The sequence below is a fragment of the Ctenopharyngodon idella genome, chromosome 18, assembly GCF_019924925.1.
Source record: "Ctenopharyngodon idella isolate HZGC_01 chromosome 18, HZGC01, whole genome shotgun sequence".
Taxonomy (NCBI): domain Eukaryota; kingdom Metazoa; phylum Chordata; class Actinopteri; order Cypriniformes; family Xenocyprididae; genus Ctenopharyngodon; species Ctenopharyngodon idella.
In genome coordinates, this window is record NC_067237.1 from 18568300 (window position 1) to 18584254 (window position 15955).

At 37.6% G+C, this 15955-nt stretch overlaps 2 protein-coding genes across 3 annotated transcripts in view; one reads left to right on the forward strand and one right to left on the reverse strand.

The window, feature by feature from the left end:
- yap1 (Yes1 associated transcriptional regulator) overlaps window positions 1–2779 on the forward strand; it is a 39377-nt gene extending 36598 nt beyond the window's left edge. For both annotated transcript variants that reach the window (XM_051869815.1, XM_051869816.1), the window contains one exon: window positions 40–2779. In XM_051869815.1, coding sequence (XP_051725775.1) covers window positions 40–278 — 239 coding nt within the window. In that variant the 3' untranslated portion in view covers window positions 279–2779. The remainder of the gene's footprint in view (window positions 1–39) is intronic.
- On the reverse strand, window positions 2641–14863 carry tbcb (tubulin folding cofactor B). Its single transcript, XM_051869817.1, has 8 exons — window positions 14658–14863; window positions 14359–14512; window positions 11646–11789; window positions 11377–11473; window positions 10558–10749; window positions 8665–8737; window positions 6704–8537; window positions 2641–5631 (listed from the first exon to the last, which is right to left on the reverse strand). The coding sequence occupies exons 2-7, from the start codon at window positions 14476–14478 to the stop codon at window positions 8423–8425; spliced, it is 741 nt and encodes a 246-aa protein (XP_051725777.1). The 5' UTR covers window positions 14479–14512; window positions 14658–14863; the 3' UTR covers window positions 2641–5631; window positions 6704–8422.
- Window positions 14864–15955: the final 1092 nt, after the last annotated feature.

A 15955-nucleotide genomic window follows, 5' to 3' on the forward strand; every position in this document is an offset into this window, starting at 1 on the left:
GATATCATCAGATTTTTAAGTCAAATGTCTCGCTCTCAGGCGATACCCTCGGCCCCAGCTCCATGGCCACACAGCCCAGCCGTTTCCCCGACTACCTAGACGCCATCCCGGGCACAGATGTGGACCTGGGCACCCTGGAGGGGGAGAGCATGGCGGTGGAGGGCGAGGAGCTGATGCCCAGCCTGCAGGAAGCCCTGAGCTCTGACATACTCAACGACATGGAGTCCGTGCTGGCAGCTACCAAGATCGACAAGGAGAACTTTCTAACCTGGCTATAGAGCGCCTGAATCCAGCACTACGCCTTCTCTTCCAACATGCTGAACTGCTGCCTAATCCAATCTGTGAAGGATGTGTAGATGCTTTGAGTTGAGAAAAGAAAAGACATTTCACCCTCCTGGACATGAAACTTATCTTATCTTCCATTCACTACGTTTGGCCGAATTGGTTTTAAAAGCTGAGGTATTTTAACCTTTGGTCCTTTTGTGCTTCTTTTATGTCTTTTTTCCATGTCTGCATCCTCAAGGCTGGCCCATGAACAGACAAGTATTCACAAGTACCCAATTCTCTTTCACGGCTGTCCTATGTGACAGTCCATCAGCGTTAAAGTATGTGAATTTGTGTGCGCAAAGTGAACTCCTCGCTGGGCGAACGGGCCCAATGGGCTCAGGTGTTCCCCGAGAGTGAGCGATAAAGACAGATGAACCCCAAAATCAACCTCCTGTGACTGCAGCTCCTGTCTCAGAACATCCCTGATCTCAGCTCAGCGACAATTGACTGTTTTTCCCTCATACAGTAATGAGCCTGAGAAACCAAAAAAGCGATGAGGAGGTCGTCTGTACGTGTTTTTTTTGATGGGATTGGGATTGAAAGGTTAAAATTGAAAGGTTTCAACGTGTGGCTTTGGTTAAACAAACCCTGCTGCTTGGCTGTGCCAGCATATCACACTAGAAACTGTGTAATCAAGTGCCTTCGGACAAAAAAAATCCTGTCGTTTTTACACTAGAGATCATAGATCAAATTTGAAAACATTTGCTTTTACTTACTCGCTTCATTAATCAAAGTATATTTCTTTCAAAGGTTTTATAAAAAATATTATGTTGGGAATTAGGGTTTGATTTTTTTTTTTTTTTTTTTTTTTTTTCTTTCCTCTAAAGAACCCTAGCCTCTTTGTGTGTTAGTTTTATTTAAGCCTTATTTTGTTATTTGACGTTTATGGCATTCATTTGTGATCAAAGAACAAATCTGATCTGTTTTTGCTCTCGTTTTAATGGATTTATACAGAACAACAACTGAAATGATTCACAGATAACACTGACTAGATGGACGCTGTCGTTCATAATCAATCTGAGGGGGGGATCGTTTGGTTTTGTTACCGATATCTATTTTTATCTTACGATTTTAGTATCTCAGTTGATATGTTCCTGCTTGCTTGCTTGTTTTAGTGAAAATATCTCATCCAAAAGCAAGGAAGAAAATATCAAGGGCACTTTGATCAATAGACAGACATCTCTGATATGAGCTCCAGTAGAGTCTGTGCCAGTTATGTTGATGCTGTTTGGTGCCGAGATGGATATCGGGCCAGAAGTGGAAGGTTCTGATACGTTTAGATGGCTAGATGAGCATGTCTTGAGGGTTAGTGCTGTAGATTAGCTGTTAGCTTGGATTTGACTTGGTAAATGTGGATATGAATGATAGAGTAGACTGTAATGGAAACAATCAGTTATCGTTTCTGTCAGGATTTCTTCGACGAGGCTTCCAAAGACTTTTTTATTTTTGGTAATTCTTTTCTCTTAATGGACGACAAAAAATAATTTATCATACTTTTATGTACACAAAAAACATAAGCTAACGGTCTAATTGATTAGTGAGGAGATTTCTAATGAAGCAAGATTTGACAGGCCCTCAAATGCTGGTTGTGAAGTCAGTACTAAAGACACATTAGGCAGGTTACCTAGGTTTACATGATTTCACTATAGAAGAACACTACATTATAAATTTGATGCAGAATCTTTGCATTCAGTAATATACTCTGAATATGTCCTCTTGTTTACAATATGGTTATTTTTACACTACATAACTGTAGCTCAATAACTGGCCCAAACACTAAATGTGTTTTGTACTGATTTTTTTTTTTTTTTAAAGGCGACATTTTATGAGTATAATCTTCTGTTGTCTGTTTGGGTGAATGTACCGCTAAGGTCTGTAACTCAATTGCCTCAGTAAGCAAAAATTTTATGGTCAAATTTTATGATCAAAAACATGGTAATGAAAGTTAGAGTTCTAGAGAAAATAACAGTGGAGAGAAAAAAAGACAAGCTAAGAGAAATATCTATTTTTGCAAACATAGTATTGATGGCAGACTCTAGTGTGGTAAAACAGTGTTGGAGAGAGCAATGCAACAAAATGTTTTATGAATTGTGGGTACAGTTATGGTATTGCACGTTTATAGAACATTGACTAAAATGTGTATGTCACTTAAACATGATTTTATGCTTGCTTAGTGTGCAACTGTTCAGAATATATAGTAACTGTTTACTTTTTTTGTAGTGGTAGTACTAATCACACAAGTTAATGGATTGGTATTTAGATTTCTTTAAATGCACCCAGAATGAATTTATATCCATTTATTATGATCTAATGTTTGTTTGTTTTTTCTTTTTTTTTTTTTTTTTTAATCAATGTATGTGCATGTACCTTAGAACCTTAAGTTCTGTTACATTATATCTTCTTTACATATTACTTTAAAATTGGCCTGGAATAAAGTATATACTTTGGTAGATACTGTCTTTTATCGGATACTTGTGACGTTTCATGCATTATGAGCAAACAATATTATTAGACATTTATTGTGAATTGTGTGTGAGGAAAATGTACAACATGCAGCCCACAGCATTAGACTAAACCACTTTATTGGATCATTTTCACTACCGTACATGAAACTATCAATACATTTCAAATATACTATAGGAAAACCAACTTTTATAAAAAAAAAAAAAATACCATAAACTTTTTTTTTTAATTCCCTGAACAACACTAAAAGATAGTCAAAATAATTTCTCTCATATCTCTTTAAAAAGACTTTAACAGGTTCATATTTTACACACTAGTATAGATAGTCTAGTTTAAGTACAAATACTAAATTAGACAAGAAATCACAAATACATTTGAGTTCAAATTTTCACTAATAAAATGTAAAAATTGCTGCTAAAAGAGGACAACCTATTTAAGCTTAAAATATAAAATGTATCAAACACATCATACACTTTCATATGCATATTAACCATGTTAAGGTGAAAACTTTCTCTTCAGATCATGATGTTTTGATCTGTATTTCCTCAGCGGCTCCATTTTAAATGATGGCATCATGTTCCTCACTGAATGACATGAAATATATATTTGCAAGGTTATATTATTATGAACATATATAAAACATGGCTTGTGTAATACATAATTGAGAAGTAGGTACATGATTTACAAACTCATCACATCATATCTGGATATCCTCATGTTTTTTTAAACGAGCAATTATGTAAATGTAAAAACACTGCAAAAAACAAAAGGTGTGTTCGACTTCGGCTGTGTGTATCAGAGATGAAGCAGAATAGAACACACAGACATTTCGGGCGTTTTTATGTAGCAGCAGAAAATACAGCGCCTGTATGTACAAGAATAAAGTTCAACATACTATTTAAATACCAATAAAGTGGGATCTATTTTTTTTAATCCGTTTTATTTCGATAAACATGACAATATAACATTATACGAATACATTTAAAATAGCATTTACTGTTATAAAAACAGATTTGTGAGCATTAGCCAAACTGATGGTGTCAGAATAAACACATCACACGTCATCAGCATGTTTCAGGAGGCTATGCAGAGTTGTAGACAGACGTCAGTCACCGAGTGCCACAAACAAACAGCAGCCAACTTTACAGCTCCTCCCCAACCAAAACAACAAGCTTATGCTGCGTTCACGCCATGTCGGAACCGTGATTACAAAATAGCAACCCGTGAAGTTCTACCCGCTCCGGTTCACGTCCTCAGACTCGGATTTATGCGTTTCTAGCTTATGTCAACACTATCAACGCCAACATGAATCTGTAGCAGTCTGTAAGAGTAAGTTGTTTACGTTCATTTTTGTAATGTTATGTGCTTTGAGAGCAATAGCTAGCTTTGAAAGCATGAGATCGCACCCTCCCTTCAGAGTAGGGATCGATAGATATGCTTTTCAGGGCCGATACCGATTATTACAGATCAAGTAAACCGATAACCGATATTTTAAACCGATATATATATATGTCTGGTGTAAAAATTAAAATTAATGTCAAAATTAAGAATAACAAGGGCTCTAACAAAAACTTGCTTTAAATGCTTTTAAACAAATCTTTAATTTTAAGAACTGTTAATAATAACATTAATATTGATAATAACATTAAAAGTGCAAGGAGCACCCAGCAACATTCTGTAAACATTTTGTAAAAATTAAAGTAAACAACAACAAGCAACAAATGAGTTCCAACAGAGATGGCTGCATCAGAGCCAAATAGCACATTTCAAAATTAAATTATTTTATCGGCAAATCGATTTTGAAAATGACTGATACCGATAACCATAAAAATGCTTAATATCGGCGCCGATAAACGGTCAACCCCTACTTCAGAGTTCTCTCTCCAAAGCCACACCTCCTCCAAAACACATGAACGTGCACAGAGTCTCCAAAGCATCACGAGACGAGAGACTGCGTTAAATTACCTCATGTCTCAAAGCACATAATATTACAAAAATGAATGAATGTAAACAGCTTACAGAGATTTGACTTGTATCACCTGACTGCTGCAGATTCATTTCGGCGTTGATAGTGTTGACATAAAACCGCAAAAATCCGAGTCTGAGGATGTGAACAGCTCCCGGTAGAACGTCACTGGTTGCCATCTCGTAATTATGGTTACGATGTGGCGTGAACGCAGCATAAGCTCATTGTTTTGGTTCAGGAGGAACTGTAAAAGGCGGCTGCTGTTTGTGGCACTCTGTGACTGACGTCTGTCTACAACTCTGCATAGCCTTACAGAACGCACTGATGACGTGTGATGTCTGCATGAGCAGGGTGTGCGGAGGTATGGAAATACATATGTTGACAGGCAGGTAGGACATCCTATCACTGAATTTGGACAGTCAAACACACCTCATGAAAGTGCTCTGATGATACTCACATGGCTCTGTAACGCACCTCCCGTTGAGAGCAGGCCACCTTGTAGCCCAGAGTGACGGCTAGAATGATGATAAAGGCCAGCATCATACCGCCAATGAAACTACCCGCATGGAACCGAGGACCTGCTGTTGGGATACTAGGAGGAACGCCTGTTGAATATAATTTTTAATTTGTAAAATGTAAACTTGACTCTTTAATGAAGGAAACCACGTGTGATGAAAAAGTGCAACAAATCAATGTAGGAAATCAGACTGTACATGTAAATGCAGAAATCAGGTGTTTGCTCTTTGTTGTGATGAGCTCAGTGTTCACAGATGGGGTGATTGGTTCAGATTTGGGAGGTAATGTTGAATAGTTAGACATGTTTGATCCACTCACTGTCTCTCCTTCAGCTCGATGAGCCTGGACATCTCTCATGTCTGCATATGGAAAATGTAATGGGTCTGAATGGCGATCAGCATTTTATTGGTTCTTATTGAAATAAAAGCCACTAACAGAGTACTTTTATAGTGTTGTGAAAGATTTTGCTGCAATAGCACACATCTGGTCCACAACTATGTGAATTTTGCAATCTCTTGTTTTCATTGAAAACTTGAGTAAGATGGTGTGATTTAAGAGATTCATATGGTGTACTACTTCGAGAATAGTCAGTTGTTGACATGCAAATTGTCTCTAACCATGGTGAGCTGTCTACCTAAACCAGCAGTCCTTAATCCAGATAACTTGAAATGAATTAAAATTAAGATGAACTAATCATTTCTGTTTCTTGGACAGAACCTATGGGATGGGGATGTTGCGCATGCGCGGTCAACACAAAATGAACAAATCACTCTCTGAGATAACTCATTATTCCCGAATCATTTTAAAGATTAGTTAAAAATGAACTGATCAATCCATGATCGACCCATCACTAATATGAGTCCCACCCTCGTTCCAGTAGAGAAGAGGGAGGGGAAGTTATTTTGATTAAAGATTTTACTAAAGGCACCATGAATCATTTGTAATAAATACTGCAACATTCTAAAAAAAATAAGAATTGAAAATTATGATTTCATTGTGACTAAAGGTTAGATAAATAAATAAAGATGTGATGAGATATGGCTGGGCCATGTTGCTATACGGTTGCGGGTCTTGTGGCTTATTGCTAGGGCGTTGTTAGGCAGTAAGTTATTTCTCTACATATTCCATCTCTGACCCTTTTAAAAGCCATACAGATATTTTAAAGCAATATCTGAGGGAAATGCCCGGAAGAATAATGAGGAGCAACAGTAGTGGTTATCTTTGCAAGTACAATTGACAGATTCACTTTAAGCCCTGCATAATTTCGGAGTCTGCTGTCTAGGTAGGCATCTCGCTCAGTTTTGAGACAGAACCAAAATGTTCTGTGTACACGTATACACAATGGAAGCTTTCGCAATTTCCGTTATATGGCGGGGTTTCCAGAGTTCTTATGCAAGTTCTTATAAACAAAAACAATTGAGAAACACTTACCCGACGACAAAACCAGACAGGATTTAATGAAGATTAAAGTTAAACACAAACAGCGATTCATTTTCTTTACCAATAAACTAAAGTCCTACAGTCTCACTCCAAACGAGTCATGACGAGCTAAAAAACAAACAAAAAAACTCAGTTCTCCGAGTCTGTCTTCTCGTTGACGTAATTAAGAGAAAAATTATGAATTATATATAAGCCTAAGTTAGACTTTAATATCCAGCGACTGAAACTGTCAACTAGGTGGTGCTTTCTGGAGGTTTGGTCTGCATATGTGTCGGTGTTTGTGCTCTAAAACAGCCCACCGCTGCTGGGTATCTCAGGATTGTTGTCAAGCTGATGCTTGTTTGAAAGTTCTTAAAGTAATAATGTGCAAGCAAGAATGACAGTGATTTGAAAATCTTTTTATTTCTGCAACCATCAAAAAAAAAAAAAAAAAAAAAAAAAAAAAATCGTAATACAATACCAAAAATAAGTGAAATTCCATGAATGATAAATTCTTACCCACTTCATTTTGAAACTTTTTCTTCTCAGAAAGCAAGACTTAATATTTTAAATCATTTTGCTTCTCAAAGTGTATCTTGATTTAAGAATGTTTACACATTTAAAAATCAAGACAAAAACATGGAGTGAACGGAGAAAGAGATGCTAGCAGTTTTCTAGCACGTCTATCTCCAACAATCAATGTTTGCGTCTAGTCTAGTGTCAAACATTTCTACTTTTAAGTCTGCATTGATTTGTTAAAGTAGTGTAGCTACTGACATTCATATGAAACCAATCACTTCATGTGGACCAAAAACAAAAATGCTTTTCATCACCTACGAGCTATCAAGATTTTAGGGCAGTGTTTTTCAGTGCAACATGTCCCATAATGCATATTAAGGCAGTTTAAGAAGAAAGACAATTTGGGCATATGTCTGCAGGATGTCCAAAATTGGTACATTGATTTATTTGAAACATACAGAGATTTTGCTAAACACAGAATTCCATAAAAACAAGGCTTTTCTGTTAAATGTGAATTTGACATGCATCAAAAAGGTTACATGCCAATTTTCACAAAAAAAAAAAGGCAAGAATTCTTGTCACATTTCTGTAATTTACACTGAAAATACAGAACCATGGAAAACTGAGGCCACAGAATTCTATATTACACAACTCATTTGTGAGCTAATCACTAAAGTGCCTAGGAATGAGGGACCGAGACCCTAAATACAGTCATGACGATGTGAATGTCGTAGGCTGCAGAAAAAGGAGGAATGAGACATTTATACGATACAGCGTGTACAGAATTGCAAAAATGTGAAGAATTTTCTATTGTGGTTAGTTGGTTTAGTTTGAAGTAAAATGATTCGGCCTGGCCTCAAATTAGCTGCAGAACTTAGGAATTCAATAACGAACATTCAACATGCAAGCGAACGCTCTTAGAGCTCAACTAGATTTTTTTTTACTCTGACCTCGACTGATGTTCTCAATTTTACCTTACTAGCTAGTTCCAGTCGCCAGGGCACAGATGCGTTTAAGATCATTTCTTGAGTTTGCCTGCAGGAAATTAAAGTAGAATTTTTCGCTGATCTCTTCCAGACCAGCATAAAACAAAATGATCTGCATTGACGACAAAAAACCTTCAACTGCAGCAATGTCTCACTGCATGGAGTCAAACGACTTGAAGAAAGAGGATCTTTCTTCAGATGCTTCTGACTGCTCATCAAGTGAGTCTTACATCTCATCCAAACCATAGTCCTCTTCAGGGAAGTCTCCCACAGTTACTGAAAGCGGCTTCACGAAGGCGCCATATTTTGGCTCACATTTAAAGTAACTTTTCCCATTGACGCTAAATCAAGATAAACATGAAGCATCAGTTAGACTTTCTCACAAGGTTCAAGTAAGGGTCACATTAGTCATTTTCTGAGACATGCTGGTCTTTTTTATAAACATAAATAACTTGTGCGAGCACCAACCTGCCATCATGCTTCCCAAGCGGCTCATCATATTTCACACCAATCCAGTGGCCTGGCTTGAAATCTACCGTACCTGAAAACAAGAAAAGCATTGAACTAAACAGGCATGTGATCCGCTAAAGACAAAATAGAAGGAAAACCTGCTTTTATCCCCATTCATTAGGACTATTCAACAATTACTACTATTACTAATTTTGTTATTCAAAATATTATCTTTTATTATTTAAATGATAAGTGAATCAAATCAATAGAGAAATGCATAACTATTGCCATACCACTATTGTAGTGTAAAATATGCTATCATGTTATATTACTTAATTTTTTTTTTTTTTTTTTTTTTAATAATTGCTTTCAAACATTAAACCATAGCTCTTATTTTGGTGGAAAACCGCTGGGAGTCACCATGAAATCGGACAATTCTTTTTTTTTTTTTCTTTCTTTTTTTTTTTAAGGAATTTTACAGTATTCCTTATAATTTATCAGTTCACATATTTTTTTTTTTTTTTAATTCATGTGGCTTCATAATCTTTAACCAAAATAACTTCCCCTCCCTCTTGCAGAGACAGCTCTCTTCTGATGATGCGTTTACTGGCGTGAGGGCGGGACAACCTGTCACTCACATGAGATCAACCAATAGCAAACCACAACCATCCAATCAGTTTTTGATGGATAAAATCAAGTCACACCCTACATTTTTTTCTTGTTTCACTCGGATATATACGTCACAATGGGGAAGAAAAGACTATCGCAACTTCCATTTTTATGCCAACTTTAAAGTTTCTCTTTCTAAATTTTATACATTTCTCCAAGACACTGAAAACACTGGTTCATGACTCAAACGCACAGCTAATCAGACTGTATATTTATTTAAGGGGACCTATGCCCCTTTTTACAAGATGTAATTTAAGTCTCTGGTGTTCCCAGAATGTGTCTGTGAAGTTTCAGCTCAAAATACCCCACAGATCATTTATTATAGCTTGTCAAATTTGCCCCTATTTGGGTGTGAGCAAAAACACAACGTTTTTGTGTTTGTCCTTTTAAATGCAAATGAGCTGCTGCTCCCGGCCTCCTTTCCAGAAGAAGGCGGAGCTTTAACAGTAACAACAACAAAGCTGGAGAATCTCACGCAGCCAAAATGAGGATTGTCAGTAACGGTGTTCAGCCTTACATTGTTCAAACCGGAGTCGACACTGATGGAGAGACTCAGGAAGAAGTTACAACTTTTAGAATGAAACTGGACGTTTCTTAATGGTTAGTGGATAAATGTATGTAGTTGCTGTGGAGTTGATTCAACTCATCAACTAGCATGTGTCGTCATGTTAATCTTTTGTGCAAATCCAGCGTTGAATTGACCCTCGTTTGTGAAGCAGTCCGGCGTAAAATGACGGCATGGTAAAAACACTCTACTACAACAACTCTTCCTCTTCTCTAAAGCAGCCCAACATGGCCTCACCTCCTTTGTTGCGTGTTCTCGGGGGCGGGGTTTATGTACATTTTAGGGATGGTGATGTCACTAACCCGCGAAGAAGCTTGATGTAGTCCCTAACAGCCTTTTGTTGTAGTTCTTCAAAAGCAAATATTTTAAAAGAAAATATCTCCCTTTGCATTGAACTTTGAGCGTCGTAACTTTGCAGATGTTGTTTATGCTCAAACAGCAACATTACACACTAACTAAAGTTAAAAAAGTGAAATCATAAATCAACCACCTCTTTAATAGATATTAACCCCATCACTGGGCTATTACTATTGCATGTAACAATTGTGTGGTAAATCAGAGCAGTAGGTGGGATTAAATCAGGTTATGATTTAATAACCCACCGGGCTTGTAGAAAAAAATCCTTAGCGTTGAGCCCTGGTCTGAGAAGTGCGATATGAAAATGATGGTAAGCTTACCCACAAACATAACAGTGCCAATCTTGGTGGGTTGCCCAGGAACCTCAACTTTACAGCGGTTTCCAACAGCGATGGCTTCAGCCGCTGCCTTCTCTTCCTCTTCTTTCTTAGCAAGAGCCTCTTCTTGTTTGGCCCTGTTTTCCTCATTAAAACGACCTAACTTCATATTCTTCTTGAAGCTCCGTATCGAATCTGACATGTATGAAAATTGAAAAGTTAGATATTTGCTTTTCTAACATATTTTTGAGAACAGACATTACATTAAGGGTAAAGGCACTTAAAATGCGTGTGATCCACATTTCTCAATGGTTTTAGGCTACTTAATTTTATTGGAAATCTATATTTATTATGTTAAAGTAATGAAACACTTGATAACAAAATAAGCAATCGAAAATATATCAGAATTACATCACATGTATATGTTAGAAACTTTTAAAGGCAGCATGAGATGAAAAATTCTTTTTTTTAAAAGCATGTTATTGAGGTAATTGTGAATGATTCATCCAAGCATTTTCTTTTTTTTTTGTTGACCTCATTATAAAATGTCTTGATCTTCTGGTGAAACAACAGACTCTCTGCTGACATATACAGAACTTCTCCAATCATTATGTCTGCTTAAACCTGCCCCTTTCCTACAATCGACATTTAGTCGATCTGCTTCAATCCAATCAGCAAGGCACCAGCCTACATGTTTCACTGAGATGAAAAGATGTCACTACATCATGACTGGCTATTTGAGCAGTCGTTGTAAGTTGCTATACATTTAAATCACTCATTAAATGTTTTACAGACAGAACTCTGATGTCATGTTTAGATTACCTGCCCTTTTTTCATAGGCATCATCAGAGATCTCAAATTTCTCCACCTTCGACAAATCAGTGAACTCTCCGCTCTTCGCACCACTGAGGTCTGTCACCTGCACATAGAAGAATTCCATCTTTATTAATGCCATCAAAATAGTTTCAAAAGGTCCAGAACAGGGCAGTTCTGAAGCTTTAAGAATCATCATCTCGCATCACTTCTACACATTCTGATTTTGTCACTCGCTTCCTGTGTAGATGGGGTGTCAGAAAGGAGTCGATACTCACATGTATTCTGCAGTCATCATCCACATGATAGGAGCCGAGCAGGGCTTCGTTGTTGTCTAGCTTCTGTAAGAACTTGTCTGAAGTGCTGAATAGATCAAGATCCATACAGGCAGCTGGGGTGCCCACAATCAGCTCCAGTTTACTCTGTAAAACAAATACACGTTAAAGGGGTGGTTGATTGTGATTTCACTTCTTTAACTTTAGTTAGTGTGTAATGTTGCTGTTTGAGCATAAACAACATCTGCAAAGTTACGACGCTCAAAGTTCAAAGCAAAGGGAGATATTTACTTTTACAGAAATCGCTTTTTAAGGACTTCAACAAACGGCTGGTAGGAACTACAACAAGCTTCTTCCCGGGTTTTAACACAAATCAAGTTTGGTTAGAATACACTAAAGCGTTGCAGAGAAATAGCCTCATGTCCATTTTGGCATGCTCTTCATCAAATTTGTTTGCACATTATTCAAGAACATTTTAAAAATCTTGTCCATTTTGGTGTTTTGTTCATAGGATTTCTTCTCACGTTAAAAGAGAATGGCTTGACGAATTGATTTGAATTCCATGTTGTTGTTGTTGTTGTTTTGTCAGCAAGGTCTTAGGGTGATCCGATACAATTTTCGTGAAAATCGGAGGAACCGTTTAGGAGGTGTTAGAAAAAGTAGGTTTTTAAAGAAAATCAAAATGGCGGACAAGGTGGTCAGCCGACTATGGAAAAATTGGTATCTATGTTCTCAGCATGACCCAAGGAATCTATTAAGGTGTTTCATTACAATAGGCACAATTAATCAAAAGCTATTAGCATTTTTTGAAATGTCATTATAATTATTGACCACAAGGTGACGCAGACCTTGTACCTTCAGGGCATGGTGCCGATGACACTAACCGAGTTTCGTAACAATACGCCAAAGAGACCTTTTTTTGGGGCCAAACAGTTTGGATGTTATAAGGAAATGTAGCCATTTTTCATATCTCCTGAACTCTAGGTGGCACTGTGCCAAAACTGTGCAAGTACCCTCAGGTCACGGTTGTCATAACACAAACTTCTGCTGTGTTTGAAATCGCCCCCTATACCCTCATTCACTATTCCCGACATTACTCCACTAATATAGTCCACTTGAAGGAGTGAATGAAACGAGTGAGTGATTTCGGACACTGAGTGCACCGGAAGGGCTGCCGATTTCGCATAGTTTGTGCTGTTGTTTAATAATCTTTTGAAATGTAGCAAACTGGCAGCTCTAGTAGTAATGAATATTTATGTTGAACTAGCATGTTCAAACCTTTTAAACGATTTAATGATGAATTAAAAAGGAATTTATACCTGTATGATAACGCTGGACCAGCGCGGTTTGGAAAATGAATGGATGATTGATTTAGCTGCGGGCACCATCTTCTGGCGAGATGCGGGAATTCATTCAGCGCGCAACTCTCACAGTGCATTATGGGTATTCTCTAGCCGCTGAGCGTGCATCGGTTGCAGAGATCGTATTATTATAGGGAGATAAGAGGGTCTGTATCTCCTACCATTGGAGAAAGCGTAACGGCTAACTTAATCATGTGCAGCCCCTCTCAGCCTATCGTGTCGCCGTTCAAAACTCCTCCCTGAGTACCACCAATGCATACCGCCCGTACCGCCAGTTAGCATTAGCCGTTATGCTTTTTTAGCTAAAGGTTGCAGGCTTGCCTTCCAGTGGCTTTGTCGGTTGTACAATCGTTATTGCGGTGCATTGTGGGATTGAATGAGTACACTCAACATCATCCACTATGGTTTAGGACACCACTACAAATGGCTGTCCCCTCAAATAGTGCCCTATTTAAGGGTATAGGGGGCGATTTCAGACACAGCCCAAGTTTGGTTAGAATACACTAAAGCGTTGCAGAGATATAGCATCACATCCATTTTGACGTGATCTTCGTCAAATTTGTTTGTGCGTTACTCAAGAACGGTTTGATTAATCAACTTGATTTGATTGCCATGGTCTGAAGATGATCTGAGCCAATTTTGGTGAAAATTGGACGAACCGTCTAGGAAAACGTTTTTTTTTTTTTTTTTTAGAAAAATCAAAATGGCGGAAACATTTTCATGACGGAAAATAAGGTAGGGTGAAATAGAGTGCAATCGAATTGTCTTGAGCCAAGGAATCAGAGAAAAAAGAATTCTGTTTTTCAGCCCTTATGGTTCAAAGGTTCTTAGCATAAATGTAAGAGAAAATTTAGACAGTAGGTGGCGCTAGAGGGGTTGAGTTAGAGACTCCAAAATTGCTATGGTTAATGCTAGGACTGTCCTCTATCTGTGTGCCAAATTTTACAACTTTTTACCATATGGTTCTATGGGCTGCCTAAGACTTGAAGAAGAAAAAGCTACAATAGGTGCCTACGCACTTTCGGTGCATGGCCCCTGAATATCACACTCAATCGCAAATGCTATTATACTGAATATTAGCAATCAAGCAAGAAAGAGTGATGTTAAAATGCTGTGATTTGACAATATTGTCACATTACATCCACAGCTTTAGAAAACACGTACCAAATCTGTTTTGACATTTTAAATAAGTGAACTCAAACAGACATTTTTGAGAAAGCAAAGCTTCACAGGTACAACATCCTGTTTTCTGCAATAGGCTATTTCAGATGTAGTGTGATGTGATGTCTGACATATTTCTACCTGGTAATAATAAGTATCACACATGATATGACGCATGATCTGCACTGCCGCACCTTGAACTCTGCGATCGTGATGCCGCGGTTGAATCTCCGGTTGACCTCGAAGGAGCTGACGGTGCTGGTCACCCGCACGGACACGGTCGGGTTGGTGATGACTGTCACACTCCCGTCCATCTTCAAAGTCTCTGATGCTGCTAGTGTGATCGAGCTGAAAATCAAATGCTGTGTTTGGTATTCATGCAGCAAAATACAGATGTCTGGACAGAACAGTTATCTTGTCATGGCTCCACTGAAAGTTTAATATTTACTATCTTGCTGGTTGCTATGGCTAGCCAGTATTTACATTCACTCACGTGACAAGATCTTCGCTTTATTCACTGCTTCAGTCAGCTTCAGATATCATCAGTTACACGCGATACAATATTTTAAGGCCTGTATTCAGAATTCAAACCCCAAAAACGAATATCTACTTTGTTTTAGCTCTAATGAAAATATCTTCCGTCACAGACCACACCGCTAGATGATTCTGGAAGATTCTGCCCACCCATATTTACCTTTGAGCCAATAAAAAATCGGCAATTGGGCGGGATCTTGAATTCAACCAATAGTAGTCTGTTATGAGTCTTCCAGAGGGAGGGGCAAACGTACTCTGTCGAATCGGGCTGCTCAGTGATTATCCAATCACTGTCTGTTTTGTTGGAGCAGACCGCTCCCAAAACTACCCGAACAATACATACGCCTGCAGTACCAATGTGTTCCACACGATGCCGCTAGAGTTTCAGAAACGCCTCAAAAGGACGACATCCGTCAGCGAATTCATCCCGGCCATATTACAGATTTTATAACATATGACAAATAAAATGCTTTTGTAACTGGTAAAATAAATGCTAGGCTACTAGTTTGGGATATATAGCTACTAGTTAGAAACTAGTGCCTTATAAATATGTTCGACTAAAACTGTACTATTGCAATAGTTTCTATTAACAAAGAAATAAGTAATTAAAAGCTGCTAGCATTGCTAAATTAGGTACTAGGAACAACTAGAATACATATTAGTCAACAATTAACAGTTCATGTGCGCTGCAGATTGTTCAATGGCAAAAATGCAAAACTATACTATATTGCAATAAAATAGTTACTTTTCACTACTGGGATTGTCACTACAATGCAATAAGTACTCTCAAATTTAAACTTTCATTAAAACATTAGTTAACAACATTACTTAACATGAACTTTAAAAATATTTCTAAAGCATTTATTGATCTTAGTTAATGTTATCTTGGTATGTGATCTTAGTAAATATTATTTAGTGGACCTCAGCTAACATGAACTAACCATGAACAGATGTATTTTTATTAACTAACATTAACAAAGATTTATAAATGCTGGAACAAATATATTTCTCATTGTTAGTTAATGCATTACTAATGTTAGCTAACCAGACTTTCCATTTAAAAAATAAAAAAAAAAAAAACTTTCAGAGCTGATATACAAAAGTTGTATACAATTGTTTATACAAATATATAAGACATGATACCCTGAAAACCAAGGCGAATTTTTAATTGTATCTCCGCAGTGCAAATAAAGTGATTCGGAAAACTACTACTTATTTGCAGAGGTCTTTGCTGCAAAACATGACTGGCTATGTTGA

What these genes read in the sequence shown, in the direction of transcription:
- tbcb (XM_051869817.1), bottom strand. Translation starts at nt 14,478, where the DNA reads ATGGACGGGAGTGTGACAGTCATCACCAACCCGACCGTGTCCGTGCGG. An exon ending in TCACGATCGCAGAGTTCAAG is followed by an intron (nt 11,790 to 14,358) that starts GTGCGGCAGTGC and finishes TTTGTTTTACAG; the next exon opens with AGTAAACTGGAGCTGATTGT. An exon ending in TGGCACTGTTATGTTTGTGG is followed by an intron (nt 8,738 to 10,557) that starts GTAAGCTTACCA and finishes TCTTGTTTTCAG; the next exon opens with GTACGGTAGATTTCAAGCCA.